This window comes from Lipophrys pholis (genome assembly GCF_963383615.2).
Source record: "Lipophrys pholis genome assembly, chromosome: 8".
NCBI lineage: Eukaryota > Metazoa > Chordata > Actinopteri > Blenniiformes > Blenniidae > Lipophrys > Lipophrys pholis.
This window is the reverse complement of record NC_137630.1, coordinates 3,616,520-3,638,930: the sequence shown is the minus strand read 5'-3', so window position 1 is coordinate 3,638,930 and position 22,411 is coordinate 3,616,520. Positions and strand designations below refer to the sequence as shown.

Sequence of the window (22,411 nt, the reverse complement as noted above, 5' to 3'; positions counted from 1 at the left end):
GCATTTTTATTTCATAAAACGTACAAGTCTCTACATAGCTTTTTCTAATATGTTTCCTCCATTCCCAGTGAAGGTCCCGTCCCCATCAGACCTCAGGGTGTCCAACTTCTCCGGCAGTGACATCAGGGTGAGCTGGAAGTCTGAAGCTGATGACGTTGTTTCTTACCTCATCAAGTGGATCTCCCTCAGCGGAGGAGACCTGAGACAGGTGAGGGAGTGATTCCTGGCTCATATCAGTAAAAATGAAGTAAAAAAAAAAGCAGTTTTCATGTGTGTTGTATGATTTCAGCTGAGGGTGAGTGGTGAGAGTGAAGGGGCCATCCTGCAGGAGGTGGAGGACAATAAAGAGTACCAGATCTCTCTGTCTGCACTGTATGGAGACGGAGCACAGAGTGAAGCCGTGGCTATACGCTACAGCACCTGTGAGTCACACATAATGTACATCTAACACACACTGAAGCAATGTGGTCAGCAGCACTGGAGCTTCATTTCTGTCCAGCCCCATTCTTCAAACAGCAGTGGATCATTGGAGTCACAAGGTCACAGTTGAGTTCTTGGTCGGGGTTTAACTGTCAGTCTACTGTGTGTTTTGTATGGATCTTCACGGCACACAAACACGAATATTTAGTGTTTAGTCCTTCACTCTTATTACTTGAATTTTCAATTTCATCATTCACTAAAGTAATACATAACCTGGATTACAGTAGTTCATGCTTGCAGTAAAGAGAAGCAGAGAAAGAAAAATATACACATTTCCAAATTACATAAAAAACAAAACTATAATTGATATTGATATTAACAATGTGTGTGTGTGTGTGTGTGTGTGTGTGTGTGTGTGTGTGTGTGTGTGTGTGTGTGTGTGTGTGTGTGTGTGTGTGTGTGTGTGTGACGTCTCCAGGACGCCATCTTGAAAACCCCTGACGTAGTTCACTGAACTTTTCATCAACAGCACCTGAGCATTTTAGGTTAATTTGAGTTCAAACTGTTTATTAGCAGCGTGGTTTTTTTTCCAGCTGAGGTCAGTCTGAGGGCGGCAATAAACCAGCGCTGAGGATGATTGATGGCAGCAGAAAACTGTGTGTGTGTGTGTGTGTGTGTGTGTGTGTGTGTGTGTGTGTGTGTGTGTGTGTGTGTGTGTGTGTGTGTGTGCGTGTGCGCGTGTGCGTGTGCGTGTGCGTGTGCGTGTGCGTGTGCGTGTGCGCGCGTGCGCGTGTGCGCGCCCAATCACTTTCATTCAACTTTTAATCCTCGTGTTGTGTATTTCAGCGTCTGGTGGAGGCCCATCGAGTGTGACGGTTTCTGAGGAGTCTGCGGTCAGCCTGCTGGTCAGCTGGGTTCCTCCCAACGCTCACGTCCTCCAGTACCGAGTGTCCTACGCCGCCCTGACGGGAGGAGCTGAGACCCAGGACAGCACCGTCAGTGACCTCCACTCCCAACCCTCATCAGACTGTCCGCCTCCACCTCCGCGCCTCACCCGGTTTGTCGTCTTGCAGGTCTTGGTCCCGGGTGGAGACGACCGGGTGCTGCTGGAGTCGCTGCAGCCGGATACACGTTACAGCATCTTGGTCACGGCTGAATACCGCAACAGAGAGGGAGGCAGCGGCTCGGCTCAGGGCAAAACCAGTCAGTCTAACACACCAGCTCTCATGGAGCAAAGCACTTGACTTACTGGCAGCCTGCTAGTTGTGTGCGGTTTGCAGGTGACCGACGGTGAATATGATCAGGCACCAAAAGGAAACATCAGATGTGGGTTTTGCGGGTGTCATTGCTTGCTAAACCCATGGAGTGAATGAATGGAGCATTAAACAACATGAAATGTGACACTAGGCAGCTCAACGTTACAGCAAAGAAATCTAAGTTTGGAAAAAAAACAAAAGCAATATGGGAGATGATCTGACACAAAACTGAAAAAGAATACCAACAGAAGATGGATACTACACAGGAAATATACTTAAAAAAAAGTTTTCAAATGAAGGTGTTTGGGAGCCAGCTGAGGGAAAGTCTCGCCATAATCCAGCAGATCCCTGCTAAAGGCTGAGCTCGTTGACACCTCCAGTTCAGTCGCTAAAGAAAAGATGCAATCATAAATAGAACAAACATTAATCTACACCACAGTATCGGTATACAGTCCTCCTAACCACGAGCAGAACAAATCAGAGCCGGGGGCGGGGCACATGACCGGCCCTTTAAACCTCCATCATTTTACTACATACACATGCCCGCAACAACGGGGCAACAGCGGGGCAACAGGGGGGGCAACAGGGGGGCAACAGGGGGGGCAACAGGGGGGCAACAGGGGGGCAACAGGGGGGCAACAGGGGGGCTTACAAGCTTTAGCGCCGCGAAGAGCAACTACGTCATTTTGAAGTCCATCAAACGGACATGAAGTAGAAACAAACCAAGAGAACAACACAAACAAAACCATGTAGTTGGCTACTCGCTACTACATCACTAATGCCACGTTTCCACCGCACAAAAAGTTCATGGAAGGAACGGAGCGGTTCGGAGCGGTACGGCAAAGCAGACCCCGACCGAAATTTGGGTGGCGTTTCCACCACAGAGGGGAGGGTTAAAATGTAGGCGGAGTTTAGAGCTCCGCAGATATGTGACGATGCAACAGTAATCTCAGCCGGGGCGAGAGATCTGGACCTTATGACTCCTCTGTTGTTGTTTACATCCTCCACTTTGCACTTGTTGTTTAGTTAATTTAGTTTTATTTTTTGCGGCCACAGAGCTGCAGCTGCATGTAGAGCATCGGTTACGGCCGTAGCGTGTGCTCCAGAGTCCCGGTCTCCGTCCTGCCTCGCGTCTGCTCTATAGGGACCAACATGAAAGTTGAGCAGGAAAAAAACTAAACCAAAAAAACCAACCAGTGCGAAGCTGAATATGTGAACAACAGAGGATTCATACAGCAACATATTAAAATATTGATGGCGATCTGAGCTCCTCCCAGGCTGGAGAGGCCCCTCCCTCCCCAGCCCGGAGCCGGAGGAGGGGCCCGGCTCCCCCAGGTCCCCTGCTCCTAACCAGGCCCCTCCAGGGCGGGCCGGGGGCGTGCCGCCCTCAGTGTGTCCTGGTCGATCAGCTTCCACACATACTGTGTATGCACCCATTATCTAGTAGATCAAATTTATATCCAAAACATATATACAATATCTGATTTGAATCCATCCTCTCAGCTATCTATATTCCTATACGTTTGATGTGTTTCTTAGAAAGTTGAAGATGGACTGAAAAAGTTATCAACTGTGTAATTCAGTTGGTGAGAAGGTGAGAAAGTCAAAACAAAAGAACTTTCTTTTTTGGAACCCCCTCTGTTAAAGTACTGTGAGGGTAGCCTGAGGACCCCCTCTCTGATTTACCAAAATAGTGAAAGTACACACTGGCCGACAAAACAAGCGTGAACCTTTTAAAATAAATCAACACAGTGTTGACTAAGTGTGCCTTAGATTCCTGAAATGTCCTGTTATGATTCTGGACATATTAACTGACCATGAAGAAACACGGAGAACAAAGAACACGACATGATTCTAACGATATGGAGGACAATGGAGGACAAGACATCAGAGACAGATTTTATTCTTCTTCTGCATGAAAACGTTGCATGAATCTGTTAAAACTGGTTGAAGCACCTAATTGAGCATAGAAGTGAACATTTCCGACTCTTTCTCCTCATTGGCTGTTCGTTTTGTTGTTGCTTTAGTGTCACGATGGCAAACTGGGACATTTCTGTTCCTCTTGATTCGGGTTGTGACTGAAATTAGAGACAGTCGGTGAACCCTGCACCCTGTGTGTGTGTGTGTGTGTGTGTGTGTGTGTGTGTGTGTGTGTGTGTGTGTGTGTGTGTGTGTGTGTGTGTGTGTGTGTGTGTGTGTGTGTGTGTGTGTGTGTGTGTGTGTGTGTGTGTGTGTAGCCAGTCTGCGGGTGAGCAGTGTGAGTGTGGTCCGGTCAGATCACTCCAGTATCTGCGTGTCCTGGAGGCCAGTTTCTGCTGTCGATGGTTATCGACTCGTCATCCAGTCTGTTAAAGGTGAATCTCCTCTCACAGTCGCACAAATTAAATGAATTAATGAAAGAATCAATGAACGAATACGTTATTTTGGTCCAAACATTTCCGATTCAAACACAAACAAAGACACCGTGAACTTTAAATGAACAAAGAAAGGAAGCGGATAAAGCCAGAAGCTTATTTATACCTTATTTATGAATCCTATGGAATAACTTGGAATATCAAAAACAAACAGAAACACAAGTAACGATAGTCCCTTTTTTTCATCATCTCTCTAAACTGCAATCGTTAATATCTGTATTGGGCTGGGGCGACGTGTGGACATAATCCATTTTGCTGATTCTGAAAATACATCGAAGCAAACAAACGTGTGTCGCTGCGTTGGCGAAAAACAAAAGATGGCGGCAGCGTGTGGCAGTAGCGGCGCTGCTAAACTCCTGAACAACTCATGAAGTGAAATATAAACAACTTTAGGGAAGGAGGAGAACGCCGACTTTTTTTCCAGGATGGTTACGTTATGAAAGGCGCACCGTCGTGAACCCAGAAATGTAATATGAACGGAAGTGCAGGTCAGAGCAATGCAGGAAGTATGGAAGAGCCTCTATATATACATATATATATATATATATATATATATATATATATATATATATATATATATATATATATATATATATATATATATATATATATATATATATATATATATATATATATATATATATATATAGAGCAGAACTCCCCGACCTTTTCTGCACCTCGGACGGTTTTAAGAAACATCATCTTTCCACTGACCGTCAGGATGTTGTATGAAAAACTCCTAATGGTGTTTGGAAAAAAAGAAGAAGATGGAATTAAGCCCAGGAAACAAGCGCCGATGAAAGTGAAGCATTTAAAAAAAAAAAGTAACTTAATGCAGACTAACAGAAACTTAAATCTGCCTTTTCAAAATAAAACTTTAGATTTTCTCTTTGCGGCCCGGTTTTGTGCACTATTGTTACACGCACAAACTTATTCTTATGTAATTAGTATTTAAAAGGAAGAACACACTGCTGGAGAACAAGCTATACATTATTAAAAAAACATCACAACACATAAGTTTTAACACTGTGTTGCCAGAATTTTTATTATCCATGTGATATCTATCTGATATCAGAATGCATTACTACTTAATTACTAGTACTTAATTGTTACTTGAATTTTATTTTGGAATTTGGAGAGTTTTTAGGAGCAGCAGTGTATAACAAATGTAATAGAGAAATGTTGAATATCCATTGCAATGTTATGAGAATCAAAGTTTTTTTGTGTTCACGATGTGTAAATTGCTAATTCAATCAAACAATGGGACAATAATTAATAATCGAAAAAATAATCATTTAGGTAATCATAAAAATTATTGTTAGATTAATCGATTAATTGAATAAATAATCATTAATCTAATAATCGTTTTGCCCAGCTCTAATTCTGTATTCTACAGATTTTCTGAAAATGAACATTAAGCTACATTTAATTTCAATTTAACTCCCAGAACAGAAACACATCTATATTAAAAATTATTTTTCTCTTTACAAACAAAACCCTTTGTTGAACACAAACAGGAAGTATTTTTTACTCTGAACCCAACAATTAACAGTTTTCTGAGTTGAATTCAGCTGAAAGCCACATGAACTCCTGTTATTACGTGTGTCGTCTTTGTGTGTGTGTAGACAGGCAAACAACACAAGAAATGGTGGACAAGTTGAGCAGCAGTCACTGTTTCACCAACCTGGAACCGGAGACCCTGTATCGCATCAGCGTGCATTCCCTGCGTGGCTCGGCAGAGGGCGCTGCGGTCTCAATACTCCACCCGACAGGTGAGGCGCGCTCCCAACTGTGTGTTAGACGATCGAAGTGAGCTGACCACAGAGGAGCCACCTCAGTTACTGTGGCAGCGATCGCTCCTATAGATTCTAGATTATGTAGGAAGTATTAAGCAGCAGTAAATGTGTGTTTTGTTTGTCACGTTTTAAATCACCACCACAATCTTATGCTTTATGATTTGATTTTCTTCATTTCAGCGACAGCTGCAGCCAGAATCAACATCCATCCTCGGATGTATCCCATCCACAATGAAGGTTCACGTATTCATTATATATAATTATTACTTTCATCTTTATCCAAGTTCAACATGAAGTCAAAATGTTTTCAATATGTCGCGGTGTGCTGAAAAGTTATCAGACGTTTTTATTCATGAAGGAAATGTACAGAACAACGTTCTGAATCAAACCATCAGAATGTTCTATGTTTATGTTTAACCCACTGGTTCATGATTTTAAATGGTAACTTACTTACTTAGAGGTAATCCAAAAGAATAATCTGTGTAATCTACCTCAGTGAGACGTTAGTGTCACATTTTGACATTTTGATATGAAAGTGTAAATTCCCTTTTGTCGTATAATAACGCAACGCTGCCCCCTTGTGTTGTAGTCTGTCCAGAAGTCACCATCAGAAACAACATCCTGAAAGGTGACACACACACTCACACACACACACACACACACACACACACACACACACACACACACACACACACACACACACACACACACACACACACACACACACACACACACACTTCTGAAGTAGTCAGCGCCTGTGTGTGTGTGTGTGTGTGTGTGTGTGTGTAGGCTTCGACATGATGGAGGCGTTCGGTCTGACTCCGACGGCCCACTCCTCGGTGGAGGGCGTAGCAGCAGAGCCGTTCGTCTTCAACACGCTGCCCACCTACAGTTTGTACAGAGACGTGCAGCTGACGCAGAGCACCAAGTGAGGCTCCTCACGCATTTCACCCTGCACCCCCACCTCACTGCATTTCAACCTCCGTCACCACTTACATTCATCTGTATCTCGCTGTGTTTGGGAGGGTGGACGTATTGAAGAGTATCAGGGCCACCGAAGAAAAAAATAAAAAAATGAAAGGAGATGAAAATAAAGAAAATGATTTTGCACTTCAAGAAAAAAGTTGAATTCCAACGTCCAGATTTTTTTTCATTATATTATTTCATGTGCACTTTGAAAAACAAAGCAGAAATACAAAATTTAAATGTTTCCTCTGGTCCATCACGAATCATTTACCCCAATAGTCACATTAAATCACAGAATTACGACTATACATGTTCGCTCACTGCTTCTAAACATCTGCTTTTATAAGAGATTTCCTTGTTTTATATTTATATATATTAGTGCTGTCAATCCTTTAAAAAACAATAACTAATTAATTACGTAATTTTCTGTAATTAATTGCAATTAATTGCATTTTTTCAACTTAAGATTGAAGCTCTTAATCAATATTTATTTATGGGAAATCATGGAGTTAATGTCGACTCAACACATGTATAAGTATATTTAGTATGTTTATATACAAGTATATTCAAGTACTTGGTTTTAGCTTTGGGTGAACACTGTTTCTCTCCAAGTTAAGCAAACCAACAAAGATAAAAATCTAAACTAAACCCAGACTTCTATGTTGAAGGTCCAACACTTTGAGGATTTGAACCTTTCTAGAACAAAGCTGTGAACTTAATACATGAACAAAGTTACAATAATATACTGTGAAGTCCACTAATATAAATAGAATCATTTACCAAGTTAATCATTTACTAGTTTCCAGTATTTCCTTCAGCTTTAGCAGTTTGTTGAGTGACTGGTCAGCCAACATGGCAACCTGCTGTTTTTGCTGCTCAGAACTGCTTTTGTGGTCGTTTACGTTACGAAGTCTGCAGATGACTTTCACTTTCTCCAACGAGCCATTGGGCAACTTTTTTAAAAGTGAATCTTTCTGTCTAATAATTTGTCCCCCATCATTACGAGCAGTCGTGTAGTCTAGTTTATTCTAGTGGGTACACTCCAGCCTCGTACACCCCCATCCTGGAGCAACATCAGTCCCGCAGCACCCCCTCCCAGAGCAGCAGCTGCTCTACAACAGCCCCAAACAAGAACCACCACGCTCATTAATGCATGAAGTATGCATCCACACATAATTGAGATCATGACAGACTGGTTATGTATCATCAAATTGTAAATGTATTGTAAGCAATACAAGCTGTATAACAGTCTTTAACAGCTGGACTTTAATTAACCAGTGAACATCCAGTGACAATAAGTTTCCCTTTCATGGGTTAAAGCTGCTGTGGCGTCTTCACAGTCGTCAGGCTCCTTAAAACTAGTCAGCTGCAGCTGGAGTGTCCCAAAGCGTCAGTAGTAACGGGGCGAGCAGCAGGATGACTGAAACACTGATAGAGTGTCATCTGGCTTGGTTCTCTGTTCATTGTTTTTGTTTCCACGTTCCTTCCTCACTCACTATCGCTGTATGTTGTCGTCTCGTTCACGCCAAAACTTCACTGCTTCCGTAGTCGTCAACATTGGGCAGTGCTTTAAGAGGAAAAAAATAAGTACCGGTACACCTCTTGTAGTACCGGTACCGGTACCGGTGACCTGCTGTCAGTCTCTCATACAAATATGGACAAAAACATATTATTCAGTGGCGTGCGCAGACATTTTATACGGCAGGTGGACAGTGTAAAATAAAGCACCTTGTGCAGCGTGTGGATCCACCGGCTGGTTTATTATAATAATGTGAGATTAAAAGAAACAATAAAAAAGTACATGTTGTAAGTAATTGCATATTTATTTAAATATTGGCAGACTTTTTATAATTCCCCCACAAAAATAAAAGGAAATAATAAGAGAGAGAAAGAGAGAGAGATGAGTGGATGTCACTACACACCATCCTGAATAGGTTCAGATATACTTTTATTGTCCCTGGTGGGATTTTTTTAATCAGCCTGTACTGCAGTACAGGTATTGGGTGTAATTTAAGTGTGTAATTGTGAAAAAAATGCTGCAGTGAATTCACTTGAAAACTGACACAGAGGAACCTGGAAAAATACACAAACACTGAGGGTTTTATCTCTGTTGATAAAGTATTTGCTGATTGTGAGGAGAGGAGATTTTCCTCTGAGGACGATTGGTCGGTCCCGGAGTGCAGAGTTACGTGATGCACCTGAACGCATCACCCATGTATCGTTGACATGAATCTCATTTACCAGTAAAAATCCATAAATGATCCTCATTATTTAAGCCGCTGGGTTCAAAGTGTGAAAAAAGTAGCGGCTTAAAGTCCGGACATTACGAAAAGCTCCGGTACGCGCCGTCTGCTAGAAAAAAGTCCCGGTACGCTGAGGGGTAACATTTAAAAGTACCAGTACTGCATAGCGGTGCAGACCGGCCCACTTAAAGCTCTTACGTCGGGTGACGTCACGCTTGACGGAGGCCCCTATGGTCCAAAGGTGCCCACTTCGTAACACAGAAAAGACAGATTTATGAACGGGAGTGTGAAAGTTATGTCACAAAACCATGCTGATACGTATCTCTGGGCATTTTTCAGTGGGTATACGGAAATTCTGAACCTTTTCTAGTGGGTATACGGCGTATACCTGCGTATCACGTAGACTACACCACTGATTAGGAGGTATGTTGCTGCTCTGCAGCCGCTGCTCGCGTGACTAAAGGTTCTAGAGTAAAGAAGGAAAAAAACAGGAAAACAGAAGTAAACATAACTGCAATGATTGCGTTCATTTTTTTAACGAGTTAAATATTTGAAATTAATTGCCACAATTAACGCATAACATTTGACAGCACTAAGCACTATGGGGCAGGCGAAATATTTTCCCCCTAATAGTGTAATCATTTATTTTACATCATAAAGGGAGTCAATGATTTATGGTAATTTGAAAAACACTGAAAGAATGAGTTCTAAAGGTTTGGGCTTTTTGTTTATACGTATATCTATATACAGTTTATGGTATTTATGTATGATTGCTGTTGCCCAAGTCTTCAATTCCCTATAATCTGTAATCTACTTCTGCAATCATCAGTAAAAAAATTATGTATAAGCATTAAACATATTAAGATGTCATTTAAATTCTTGTTAAATCTTTTTACATTATTAACCAGTTGTTACATTTTGGGTTTTGTTGCATTATATTTTAAAGCAATTCGGGTCGTTGTTACATTTTCAGTCGTTGTCACATGTTACATGTTGTTACATGGCTCTGACAAGGCTCCAATCTGGCCAAAGCACCAAGCAAATTGTAACAACTTCTAAGAAAACATACATTTTTAAAAACAAATTTCAAAAGAGTAACAGACACGACACGACACGACACGACACGAAGACCTGAGCTGGAATATCGATGCTGCTGCCATGAAAGCTGGTAAACTAGCACGAGCTCAAAGTAATGAGTTTGTAAGAACATGCTTGATGCAACAGCTATTGGGGACATTTCACTATATTTTGAAATATATTTCACTGTATTTTGAAATATATTTCACTGTATTTTGAAATACATTTCACTGTATTTTGCAGCAGAAAGTTCAATTAAAATTGGTTTTATTTTCAGATTGTAATCCTTTTAGGCAGTAATTGTTTGGTTTTTGGAAAATGCAGACAATTTCATTATCAGCGCCACAATAAAGAAAAACTTTAAAGTTTAAATTTAACGGTTTTTATAGCAATATACGTATTACTGGTATGGCCCACTGAGGATGAAACTGGGCTGTATGTGGTCATACATATATTTGTTTTAAAAATTGTACTTGAAAATATATAAAATTATCAAAATACTACAAAACTTTGATTGAAAAAATATAAAACATGAAATTCATATTTAAGATAATTAATAAGTCAAAATGTAGTAGGGTAAGACTCAGTGTGGCAGAGCTCAGTAGTTCCTCACACTGTGAAATGTTTGAGAACCACTGGTGTTGAACCTATAAAAGGCACATGAGCAGCTGTGTGACATGATATCAAGGTCGACTTCAGTTTGCAGATTATTCATTGTTTGATTCCAAGTTAGATTCCCAGTAGGTTGAAATAAATCTTTGTGGAATGTCATATATCCTGAGGTAACAGTGAGTTCAAAAGGATCCACCACACCGGTAAACTCTGAAGCGTTCCACTGGACATGAGCTTGTGTTTTGAAAGATTCCCTCTTCCTTCCAGGTTCATCCATCCTGCGGGCTTCTCTCCAGAGCACACCATCAGCATTGCCTTCCGCATGCTGCAGGAAACACCGCGGGAGCCTTTTGCCCTTTGGCAGCTCACTGACAATGACTTCCAGCCAAAGATGGGCGTGGTGATTGACCGTGAGGAACAACTCTTATATTTTGTTGTTTTGGTTTGTGATTCTCACGAAATTGCATTTTGTCATGTCTGTAAGGATTTGATAGGCTAAAACTACTAAAACAATCTTACTTTTGTATTATATATCAAACTATGGCATGTACTAATTGTAGGACTACTGTTGTCTTTGCATTTAATGTATTACTCTATATTTTATGACAACATTTCCACCTAAAAGTTCATTACCGTAACATGTCCGGACTTTTATTTTTTACATTGAACTCAAAATTATCACAATACATCCCCATAATTTAATATGCATAGAAACACAAAAAATGGTTGGAGTTATACCCTTTAACTAGCAGTGTTACCATTTTGGGCCATCTATTTGTGAATAATTACTTTTTGTACACATGTCTAGAGCATGAACAGTTCATTTCCGTAACAGAGATATTTGGCTCCATTAAAATCCCAGAGTTCCAATAAATGAATAAATAATAATATATAATAATAATAAATAAATGCATTGTGTGGAAGAGGAGTTGCAAAATGGCTACCAGGTAAGATCATCTTTCAAGTTCTTCCAGTGGATATGTTAAAGATTGTAATTATATCAACCCCTTGGTTCACTACTATTGTTCATTACCATAACAGGGTATATTTAAAATAGTTTTGAAGATAATTATTTCATATTCTGTGGAATAGTAACTTTTCTAGAGCCAAACTGTTAGTAAAATATTCCTGCTGAGTCATGCTAACTTTGCTAATTATTGCTAGCAACATGGGACCGCCAGTCATTACCGTAACATATACAAGACTGTTACGGTAATGAAATGAAGTGTTACGGTAATTTATTATATATGTATAGTCAGGGCTCCAAATTTTATGGTCGGCTTTCCAGGACAGTGGTTCTCAAAGTGGGGTCTGGGGACCCCTAGGGGTCCTTGACAGGGTTCAAGTGGTCCCCACCTTTTTCTCGAAATTTGATCTTTTTTTTTTCTTTTTCTATAATTTTTTTAAACCTTTGTTCTTAAGTTTTCTCTAAAATTATATGAGTTATTTCCCCCAGAAATATTGAAAGCTTTTTCCATAAATTTATAGTTTTTCTATTTTAGCGAGTAATGTATTTTTATTAATTTTGTTTTCTGATAAGAAAATTCATTAAAAATGACCGGAATGGGTTACAGACTTCCTTCTTTTTCCAACATGCTGAGGAAATTATGCTGAACACCACATTATTGTTCATTTTGCTGAAACGAGTTGAAAAAGCACTATTTCTGAGCATGTTGTTCATTCCTGTAATTCTTTTTATGAATTAAAAAAAAAATTATAATAATTAGCTAAAATGGCTACAGCTGGCTATGTAGCTAGTCGGTATGAGAATGAAATCTGCTACAGGGATATATTTGGAATAAGGAATTATTAGAAATATACTTATATCAAGACCTGCAGTATTCTATAATGTTGGATAACTTTTGTAAATCAGATCAGGAGATGTGGCGAAACAAAGAGCAGCCAGAGAAGCTACAAAGGCAAGGGTGCAGAAGCACAGACAAAAGATTTGCAGCAATCCAGACCTTTTAGAAGAATACCGAAGTGGTAGTGTATTGATTGTTATTCCGTTGTATTGATAGCGATCACCTTAAACATTCTGTCATTAATACACTGGGTTATGAATTGCTCTTGATTAATTAAAAATGTTGTTGTTTACATTGTATTGATTGTGGTTGCATTAAACCATCTGTTATTCTGTAATGAATCACTCTTAATTCATTGGTTTTTTTTTGTAAAGTCACACTTAGTTTGTCATTGCCTAAGACAATCTAATCACTCAGTAATTCTAATGTAGCTTTACATGATAAACAGCGAAAAAGATTGGGCAATATCACCTAATTTGTGAATACTAAAAACATGGCTTCTATGATGTATGAATGCCATGTGAGGTCATTACCGTAACAAAGCTTTTCATTACCGTAATAGTTTTTCATTACCGCAACACTGAAGTAAATATTTGGATGGGAATGAGTAGTAACTTCAAATTTTAGGTTTGCACAGGAACTATTTGTCAAGTCTTTTATGATTACAGAACTGACAAATAGTTCCCGTGCAAACCTAAAATTTGAAGGTACAACTCATTCCCATCCAAATATTTACCAATATGAACTTATTTGGTCAACGACTTAATAAAACATCCTGAACATGTATTAAAAACATGTATTGACCGCTCACTTTAATTGAGCCAGTTAATTGAGAGCCTGCTTCCTACTAATGAGAGAAAAAACTAGCAAAATTTACCTAAAATTGTTTTTGCAAAAGTCAGGACAGTTTCATGAGAATCACCCATATTTGTTATAACAGCTCACCCTCTGGTGGACTGGAGATAAACAGTTTTTTTCATGTTCCTGATGACGGTGTATTTCTTGTCCACAGCTACAACCAAGCACCTTCTGTACTTCAGTCTGGACTACCGAGGAGAGGTGCAGGAGCTGACCTTCGACCAACCGCAGGTCCACCGGCTGTTCTACGGCAGCTTCCACAAGGTGAGAGGAAACTTCCAGGGCTCAGTTTTCCACTCTGGAGAAAACGGCACAATGATTAAAACCAAATTTTACCAAAGCCAATGTTAGTGGATGAAACTAGCAAACATCTCAGACAAAAAAACAGATAACGCCTCTTCTAAAGGGGGGGGGGGGGTTCAAAAGTTCTGAGGGCAGAAATGGGGGTTTTATCCAAGAAACGTAGGTCTTGCGTTGTGTGTGATCAACTGTGGTATTATGGAGGGCAGTGGTGGGTTGTGCATTTCAAACCTGGGCCTTCAGTAGTGCTCAGTCTGAACCAGTCCACCCCTCAACAACTTTATGTACCTCGAAAAAACATGTTGTTAAGCAGAAATGCAGTATAAAGAGCTGCTGCACTGGGCCAAGGATGAAAAGGAGCAGTCTTTGGTTGTTTTTTTATTTATTTTTCAGGTAGCCACATTAAATACCTTTGTTGAAGAAACAAATCCAGAGTGTACAACTCTCCTTCTACTGCAGCTACAGCTGCGACACGCATTTTAAAAAAGCATCAATAATAACCTCATGTATTATTTAGGAAAATAACAAAATTTTACTCACCAAAAATCCCTATAATTTGTCCACAAAATCCATCCTCTTTTTTTCCTCAATCAGAGTTCAATTACTCTGTCGTACAGATTTTCTCTGCGTTTATTTTCCATCAAGAAGTCCTATTTTATCACCATTGAAGACAATGCTGAAAGTCGAGCTGCTCTGTTGTATTCCTACAGAAGTTTTAATTGACTTTAGGGCTGAAAATGTCCATTGGACGGAAGCGGTGGACACGGGGATGGTCACAGCTGCTTCATTGAAGGGCAGCCAATGGTCACTGCAGACAATATCAAAGGGTGGATGCAGATACTAATGAATAAATGCTGCAGTACTTTAACAATGTGAATCCTCTGTTCAATTTCAGTTTGGTTTAGGTTTGGATAGGCAGCACAGTAATGCAGTGGTTGCATTGTTGCCTCACTGTAAAGTGTCCAAGTTTGATTCTGGCCACTTCAAATGGAATTTGCATGTTGTCCCTGTTTCTAAGTAAGTTTTGGGTATCGTCCTGATCACCCCTGGTATAAATCTCTGGTAGAGAATGACACCAATATATAGTTTCTTCTCTTTTTGTATTCCATGTATGAATAATAAGGAGAAGCTGAAAGTTCTCAACACTGAGATCAACTCTAATGCATGTCTTCTTTGTAAAATAGTGTTTGCACTCTTCCCCCACCAGGTTCACCTGTCTGTCAGCCAGGTGAGTGTTTCTCTGTCTGTGGACTGTGAGCGTGTAGGAGAGAGGCCTGCTCGCCCTTTAGGCAACCTGCCCGTCGATGGCTTTGAGATGCTGGGAAAACTGACCAAGACCCGAGGACCTAACAGTGGATCAGCCCCGGTACTTTTCACTCAGTTCTGCTCTGGCCAGTTTAATCTGTCTCTGAACTCTGGCCAGACCTGAACTCTTCCTATGTGTTTGATTGTTTGCAGTTTCAGATTCAGTCCTTTGAAATCATCTGTAACACCACATGGGCTTCAGAGGACACCTGCTGTGACCTGCCTGGAATGGTCAGTATTCATTACAGTCACGTTACTGTCTAATAGCATCAAACATTAGTCTGAGCTTTCTATTCCATAAAGTCAGTCCTTGTGGTTCACTGGTTTTGATTCAATGTGTTTATTGTTGGTTGGTGATTTCAGAGAGACGATGAGAGCTGTCCTGCTCCTGCTTATAGCTGTACCTGTTCCTCAGATGTACCTGGGGCTCCCGGTGAGCCCGGCGCAAACGTATGTCCTGTCAAATCAGGCACAGAGTATTTGCTGAATTATACTATTGGCTGAAAACATGTTGATTCTGCGTTTCTCTTATTTTCGACCAGGGTAAGCCCGGACCCCGTGGTGAGAAAGGCGAGAAGGGAGAGCGAGGTCTAAAGGTGAGACTAAAATTCTGTTTGTTTTTCCAATATTTTATTTATCTTGTTTTTCTAATTTTATATCAGTAACAGAACAAAAACAAGACAGTCACCAAGTGGTACAATATAATATTTTATGTCTGCCCGTTCACAACCTATAACATTGGCCTTCAGACATCATGTGACAATATGTAGCATCTCATGAGCAAAGCAAAGTGAGTAGACGTCCAAGTCACCTGTTCACACCTGTATAGAAAGACTCTCTATGGGGGTGAGGTAATGTTCCACTGAGCCAAAAAAGTGGTCCCAAATACTCCAAAAAGTGTTTGTTATTCATTTTAGTCTTATGCAGGCGCCGTCTTTCCATCTGTATAATGTATATTGACACTGTCTCCTTGAGCAGTTGTTTAAAACAGGGTAGTGGGCAGACTTCCAAGCCAGGAGAATGAGCTTTTTCAAACTAGCATTGCCAGATGCAGAGCAGCTTCTAAGTCCTGTGACAACTTAAAAGTTCCTGCAGCGCAACCACAGGTAGCAAGCAAGCGATTCGGCAGAATGACTTTCTGAAAAGAAAAGCAACACCACTGGCTTTGGATGTGAAAGGTGAGTGATAGACCTGTGAGATCCAGTTGGCTCTTAGTTTCCTGTGCCGAATGGCTAAAACATGCGTCTCCTGCATCAATATGTCAGATTTGAGTGATTTCAAATGTGCAAACACCTTTCCCACTTTATTGGAAGTCATTATCCTCGAACATTCCAAAAGACCAATGATATAGAGTCAAGCATGTTATTTATTTGTAAGTACCTAAATAAGTCATGAAGATGAACATAGAGCCAGTAAACATGGTGACAGTATAATGAAAAATTTGCCAAAAGTCCAACTGGCAGCTAACAGAAAACAACCAACAGAGTGGGTGACAGTCAATAAATGCAAAACTTCCATCCAGCGCTTCCCCAACAAAGCAGAGTTACTCTTATTCACGTCCAGGATCTCGAGCTAAAAAAGAGCTAATGACAATAAAAAACACTCCCTCATACATCCCTTCACTGGTACACACAAAAATAACTTTCACAGAGGAAAAAACTGTGATAACTAAAGTTAGATACGATACGGTATGTAGTAGCGATGGCCAAATGAAGCTTCATTGAAGCTTCATTTGCAGCCGTCTGGTGCCGCGTGCGGTGTGCTTTGTCAATGACGATCGGCTTGTTGAAGTTGTCTTCAACCAGCAACTTCGGAATCCAGTTGGAAACAAATTGGGTCGGCTGCCCTTTCTCCTTGCCTTCTGGCATGCTGACTGTCTAAATGGTGCAAAAAGCCGTGAATGTTCCAGCTGTAGCTTGACAACCAGGGTCTCCACAGCCTGGATCCGCAGTTTGTGGTCCGCACTCTCTTTTTCGGTAGTCGACAGCCTTTCAGTAAGCACTTGCTGGTTGAGATGAGAATTGACAAGATTTTTACAATTCCCCTTCCATTTTCCATTCTGCGAAACGATTCGGTTCTTTATCGATTCTCATTTGGAAATAAAACCTGCAGTATTAAAACTCTGCTTCAACTTGTAGAACCACTCGTCGAAAAACTGCAGCAGCTTCTTGAACATTTTCTGCAAAATAAGTGAAAACTTGTCCTCTTCCGTCTCGAGCGAAGAGCCTAAACTTGCCGTGTCAGCTTGGGCCCGGCAACTAGTAGCTACTTCAGCTAGCTGCTGACTTGTCCATCTTCTACCTCGTGTAGATTTACCAGAAATGCTCATTTTTGACTTGTCAGCTGTACGGTAGGATAACAGACTGCTCCTCTGGAGCTACATATAAAGAAAACAGCGTTCAAACGGCAATTTAAATGAATAACTTTCTGTGTGCCACGAATAAACAGGTCTACTCCGTATGCATCTCGCTTGCGCCTCCTCCGTGAGACTAAACTTCGGATGCAGGTTTTCTGCAAAATTTTGATTTGAATTTCTCACAATCATAGAAAAATGATTTGGCAAGTCATTAACTGTGTCCAGAATTTTCTGCCACTCAGTTGTGACGTTGAGAGCTCATCTGAAGCTCGGCCTTTCTCCCCGAGTGATGTCTTTTTTCTGTGCAGCTGTTTTTCTGCAGTGACACAATCATGAGTGTTTCCTCAGGGGGAGGTTGGTCCTCCAGGCAAGCCCGGCTTTGAGGGAGGCCTTGGAGCTGTGGGCCGTGCAGGACCCTTGGGGATCACAGTGCATGGAAAAGTGGTGAGTATACTTCATTCTTTCTCACTCACACAAACTTACTGGGCACATTATGTACATTTAATAAAGTACTTTTTCACTGAACTATATAATCAAACAATCAAACTGCAGTAATCCGATGCAGGCAGTGGGGAGACAGTGTATGTAAGTTTACCATTTGCATTCAGCTGGGTAAATGGTTCCCTTACCCCTGGTGTTGCAGACCACATCAGTGGTGTGCGATACTGCAAGATTTGGTATCAATCCAATATCAAGTAAATACAGGGCCAGTATCGCCGATACCGATCCGATAGCTATATTTTTCAATAGGGATGCACTGATACCACTTTTTTCCAAAACGAGTAGTGTATGAGTACTTGCATTTGAGTACTCACCGGTACTATGAGTGCAAGTACTCATGCCTGGTATTGAACCGATACCCAATACTGGTATCGTAGGTTGCCATTGGAAACGGCTTTAGAGGTGCATTCTATCGTTCCACACCTCCATTCCTCCTGATGTTGAAGCATTTGATTCAGACACATCCATAAATCGTGAAAGGTGCAGAAACTCATAATGTAATGCCAAAATGCTCATTTATTTATGGTAAAGACGGGATACATGATTCGGAGCTGCTGAGAATTAGATCCTCTGACCAAGATGAGTTTTACATGCCTGTAGTTCACATGGTTTAGTTAGAAAACAACAATATCTGTGGTCTGAATCATTTGATCTCAAAGCTCCATAACTATCATGGACTTGGTTCAGACAGAGGAAGACCCAAAGGCAGGACTCGAGGCAGGAGGACAGTTCAGGGTTTTATTAATGCAGAGTCGTTACACAGGAGGGCAATCAGCGAGGCAGAGGTATCCAAAGGGTGAGACAAGGAGAATAATCCACAAAACAGAGCTGGGATTGGCAACAGGGAGTCAGACAGAGAAAGTGACTGAGCGAAGTGACTGATCAAAGCCTGGCGGGCCCTCTCACAGGTACGATGGCAGTGTCTCACCAATGCCAGGGCTGAGGGCGCTGTGGCTTCCTTCTCCTGAGCTGAGAAAAGAGGAGGCTGGTATCCATAGACACATTTGACATACCGGTCGAAAAGCTGGGAAGGCTGTTGTGTGTATATTCCACCCATGAGAGCTGTTTTGTCTAGGAGGCTGGGTTTTGGGCGGCAATACACTGAAGTCCAGTCTTCAACTCTTGATTGAGTCTCTCCATCTGCCCATTTGTCAGGGAGAGGAATTCGGAGGAGAGGCTCACCGTGGTGCCGACTGGGGTGCAAAACTCCTTCCAGAACTTGCAGATGAACTGAGGGCCCCGATCGGAAACAATATCCCTGGGGAAGCCATGGATACGGACAATGTTATGGAGGAGGGCCTCGGCCATTTCCTTGGCCATAGGGAGTTTAGGCATGGGGATAAAATGAACCACTTTAGAGAAGCGATCCACCACCGTGAGGACCTTTGGATGGAGGGAACCCGGTGACGAAGTTGAGGGAGATGATAGACCATGGACGGCCAGGGACAGGGAGAGGCAGGAGTTTACCAGAGGGAGGCTGATGGGATGTTTTGTTTGCGGAGCAAACAGGGCAAGCTGCGATGTACTCCGATACCTCTTTCTACATTGAGGACCACCAGAATCGTTGAGAGATGACTGAGATGGTGACGGAGATCCCAGGATGGCAGGACATCTGGGAGGTGTGCAACCAGTGAATGACCTGGGAACGTAACTCAGGGGGAACAAACAGACGGTTTGTAGGACTTTCCGATGGAACAGACATAACCTTTATGGCCTCTTTAACTGTATTCTCTATCTCCCAGGATAGAGATCTTATAGAGCAGGTAGAGGGCAGAATAAGAGGAGGGGTCTTCCACAGATTTAGCAGACAGAGTGAGTCTGGCATCTGGCTTCAGGTTCTTGGACCCTGGCCGGTAGGAAAGAGCAAAGTTGAATCTAGTGAAAAACAGGGCCCACCTCGCTTGCCTGGAGTTGAGTCTCTTCGCTGTATGTAGATAATCCAGGTTCTTATGGTCTGTCCAGAAGAGAAACAGGGTCTACGCCCCCTCTAGCGCCTCCATTCCTCCAGGGCCACCTTGATGACTAACAACTCTCTGTATCCCACATCGTAATTCCTCTCTGCTGGAGACAGTTTACGAGAGAGAAATGCACAGGGGTGTAATTTACTGTCGATTTCTGAGTGTTGTGAGTGGACGGCCCCTAGTCTGGAGTCAGAGACTTCTATTTCGACCACAAACTGGTGACTTGTATCTGGTGTGATCAGGATTGGGGCGGAGATAAAGGAGGTCTCGAGTCTGGAGAAGGCGGCCTCTGCCTGAGGAGTCCAGGTAAACGGGGAGAAGATGAGGATGTCATCGAAGTATACGAACACACTCATGTTGAGGAGGTCCTGGAGCATCATTAACATAACCTTGGAAGACAGCGGGAGTGTTAGTGAGTCCAATGGGGATAACCAAGTTCTCATAACGACCGGTTGGAGTATTGAAAGCAGTCTTCCACTCATCCCCTTGTCTGAGCTGCACCAGGTGGTAGGCATTTCTTAGATCAAGCTTTGTGAAAATCCTTGTTCCCCGTAGCTGATCCACTGCAGTAGTAAGTAGGAGAGGATATCAATGCAGGGTCGGAGAGTCCCATCTTTCTTTCCAACGAAGAAGAATCCAGCTCCAGCTGGCTAGGAGGACGGTCTGATGATCCCGGCTGCCAGTGAATCCTCTATATAGTTCTGCATGGCTCGCGTCTCAGGACCTGAAAGAGAATAGAATCTTCCTCGGGGAGGAGAGGTACCAGGTAAGAGGTCAATAGCACAGTCAAAGGGTCTGTGAGGAGGAAGAGCCTTGGCTTGGGACTTGTTAAAAACTGCCTTCATGTCATGATAGCACTGGGGTATTTTAGATAACTCTGGAAAGTCAGGGTCCGGTTCAGAACCAGGGTTAATGGTTCGAACAGTCACGGGGGGAAGGCAGGCAGACCGACGCTGATCTCCCCATTCCTTTATCACTCCTGTACCCCAGTCAACACGTGGATTGTGGAGTTGAAGCCACGGGAGACCCAAGAAAATCTCATGGAGGGGAGAGTCAAAAACATGGAAACTGATGCTCTCTGAATGTGAGTCCAGGAATCTGAGGGTGACTGGCTGGGTGCGAGGAGTGACCCCACCCATGCTGCTGCCGTCTATGGCCTGAATGTTAAGGGGAACTGGCAACGTATGATTCTGCAGGTTGAGCCGTCTGACAAGAAGAGAGTGGATCAAATTAGTGTCTGAACCAGAGTCAATGATCGCAGAAATCAACATGAGGAAAACCTGAAACATCATCTGGGGAGATGTGACAATAACAGCAATTATTATGGGGATGGAGGCGACATTGGTAAAAAAAATATAATGCGAAGGAACGAGACTCATCTTTCGTTACCTTAAGTTAATAACTTGAGGGAACGAGTTAATATCTCGTGGCCACGGGTTAAAGTGTCTTGTTCCCTCACATTATTAACTTGAGGAAACGACTTATCTTGTTTCCATGCATTATTAATATTATTTTTTTCTCTATGGCCACTCCGGGGCTCCATACTAAAGCAAGAAGGATGTTAAAAAACACAAATAGAGCGACGAGGAGACGTAATGTTTTCTTGCTCTTTGGTCTGCATCCGAGGTTCAGGCCAAACTTGATGGTGTGACCCGGACACAATTGCTGAATACAGTCCATCTCCTCGTTCATATATGCGCACTTCCGGCGCTACATTGGTGACATCACTAATGTACGGCGTTTTGGAGTGACACAATGACGGGGCTCTCACTTGGCTCCCTGAAAATGGAAAAATAAGTGGTTCTTTGGCACTACGCATTTTAGAACTGGCAATAGCGCCGGCCCTGAACTAGAACCTGGTTCTTTTCGGTGGAAAAGCCCTCTGAGTGCCTTTTCCAAAAATGAAGGAAGATCTGAAGGTAAACAGCTGTCAATTGTAATTGTCTTTTGTCCAATATTCTGAACAGGGTCCACCTGGTGCAAGGGGAGAAAAGGGAGATCCAGGACGACCTGGCCTACAGGTGAATTTAACAAGAGAGAAAAGTGAATTAGAATTCACCAAATGGCATTGCTGTTGTGTATAAACTTGCCCTTCTATCTGTTTATTATTATTATTTCTCTTTAAGGGTTTACCAGGACCTCCAGGTCCAAAAGGGAAGGAGGGGATCGCTGGCCCCAAGGTGCACTGACCCCCTCAGAAAAAAGATGTCAAGAATTTATTTGAGCTTTTTGCTGAGATCTGTATTTTCCTCTCTCCCCATCTGGTTTTTCAGGGCATTAGGGGCGTGGAGGGTAACATTGGAGCACCTGGCATTACTGGACCCAGAGTAAGACTCCATTTATTTACTACTTGTATCCTGTTCAGGGTCACGGGGCTCTAGAGTCAATGGGTGAGAGCAGAGTTCACACTGAGCAGTCCATCATGGTGTTCACTAAACTGCTGATAAGTTATTAGCACCATACATCATATTTAAAATCATGTTTCACTGTTTTTAATTTCAACTTCTCATTCAAAATATTACCCTGAATCCATTTTCAGGA

At 42.0% G+C, this 22,411-nt stretch overlaps 1 protein-coding gene across 1 annotated transcript in view; it reads left to right on the top strand.

Annotated features, from left to right (window-relative positions):
• The window catches only part of LOC308113373 (collagen alpha-1(XX) chain-like), a 70,836-nt gene that overhangs the window by 42,258 nt on the left and 6,167 nt on the right, over positions 1-22,411 (top strand). Inside the window, exons 17-35 of the mRNA XM_080469629.1 lie at positions 69-208; positions 290-422; positions 1,267-1,415; positions 1,494-1,623; positions 3,914-4,030; positions 5,716-5,862; positions 6,067-6,123; positions 6,476-6,514; positions 6,676-6,814; positions 11,052-11,194; positions 13,602-13,711; positions 14,955-15,113; positions 15,206-15,283; positions 15,416-15,502; positions 15,595-15,648; positions 17,757-17,852; positions 21,838-21,891; positions 21,997-22,050; positions 22,144-22,197. Of these exons, the coding sequence (XP_080325755.1) occupies positions 69-208; positions 290-422; positions 1,267-1,415; positions 1,494-1,623; positions 3,914-4,030; positions 5,716-5,862; positions 6,067-6,123; positions 6,476-6,514; positions 6,676-6,814; positions 11,052-11,194; positions 13,602-13,711; positions 14,955-15,113; positions 15,206-15,283; positions 15,416-15,502; positions 15,595-15,648; positions 17,757-17,852; positions 21,838-21,891; positions 21,997-22,050; positions 22,144-22,197 (1,940 nt within the window). The remainder of the gene's footprint in view (positions 1-68; positions 209-289; positions 423-1,266; positions 1,416-1,493; positions 1,624-3,913; positions 4,031-5,715; positions 5,863-6,066; positions 6,124-6,475; positions 6,515-6,675; positions 6,815-11,051; positions 11,195-13,601; positions 13,712-14,954; positions 15,114-15,205; positions 15,284-15,415; positions 15,503-15,594; positions 15,649-17,756; positions 17,853-21,837; positions 21,892-21,996; positions 22,051-22,143; positions 22,198-22,411) is intronic.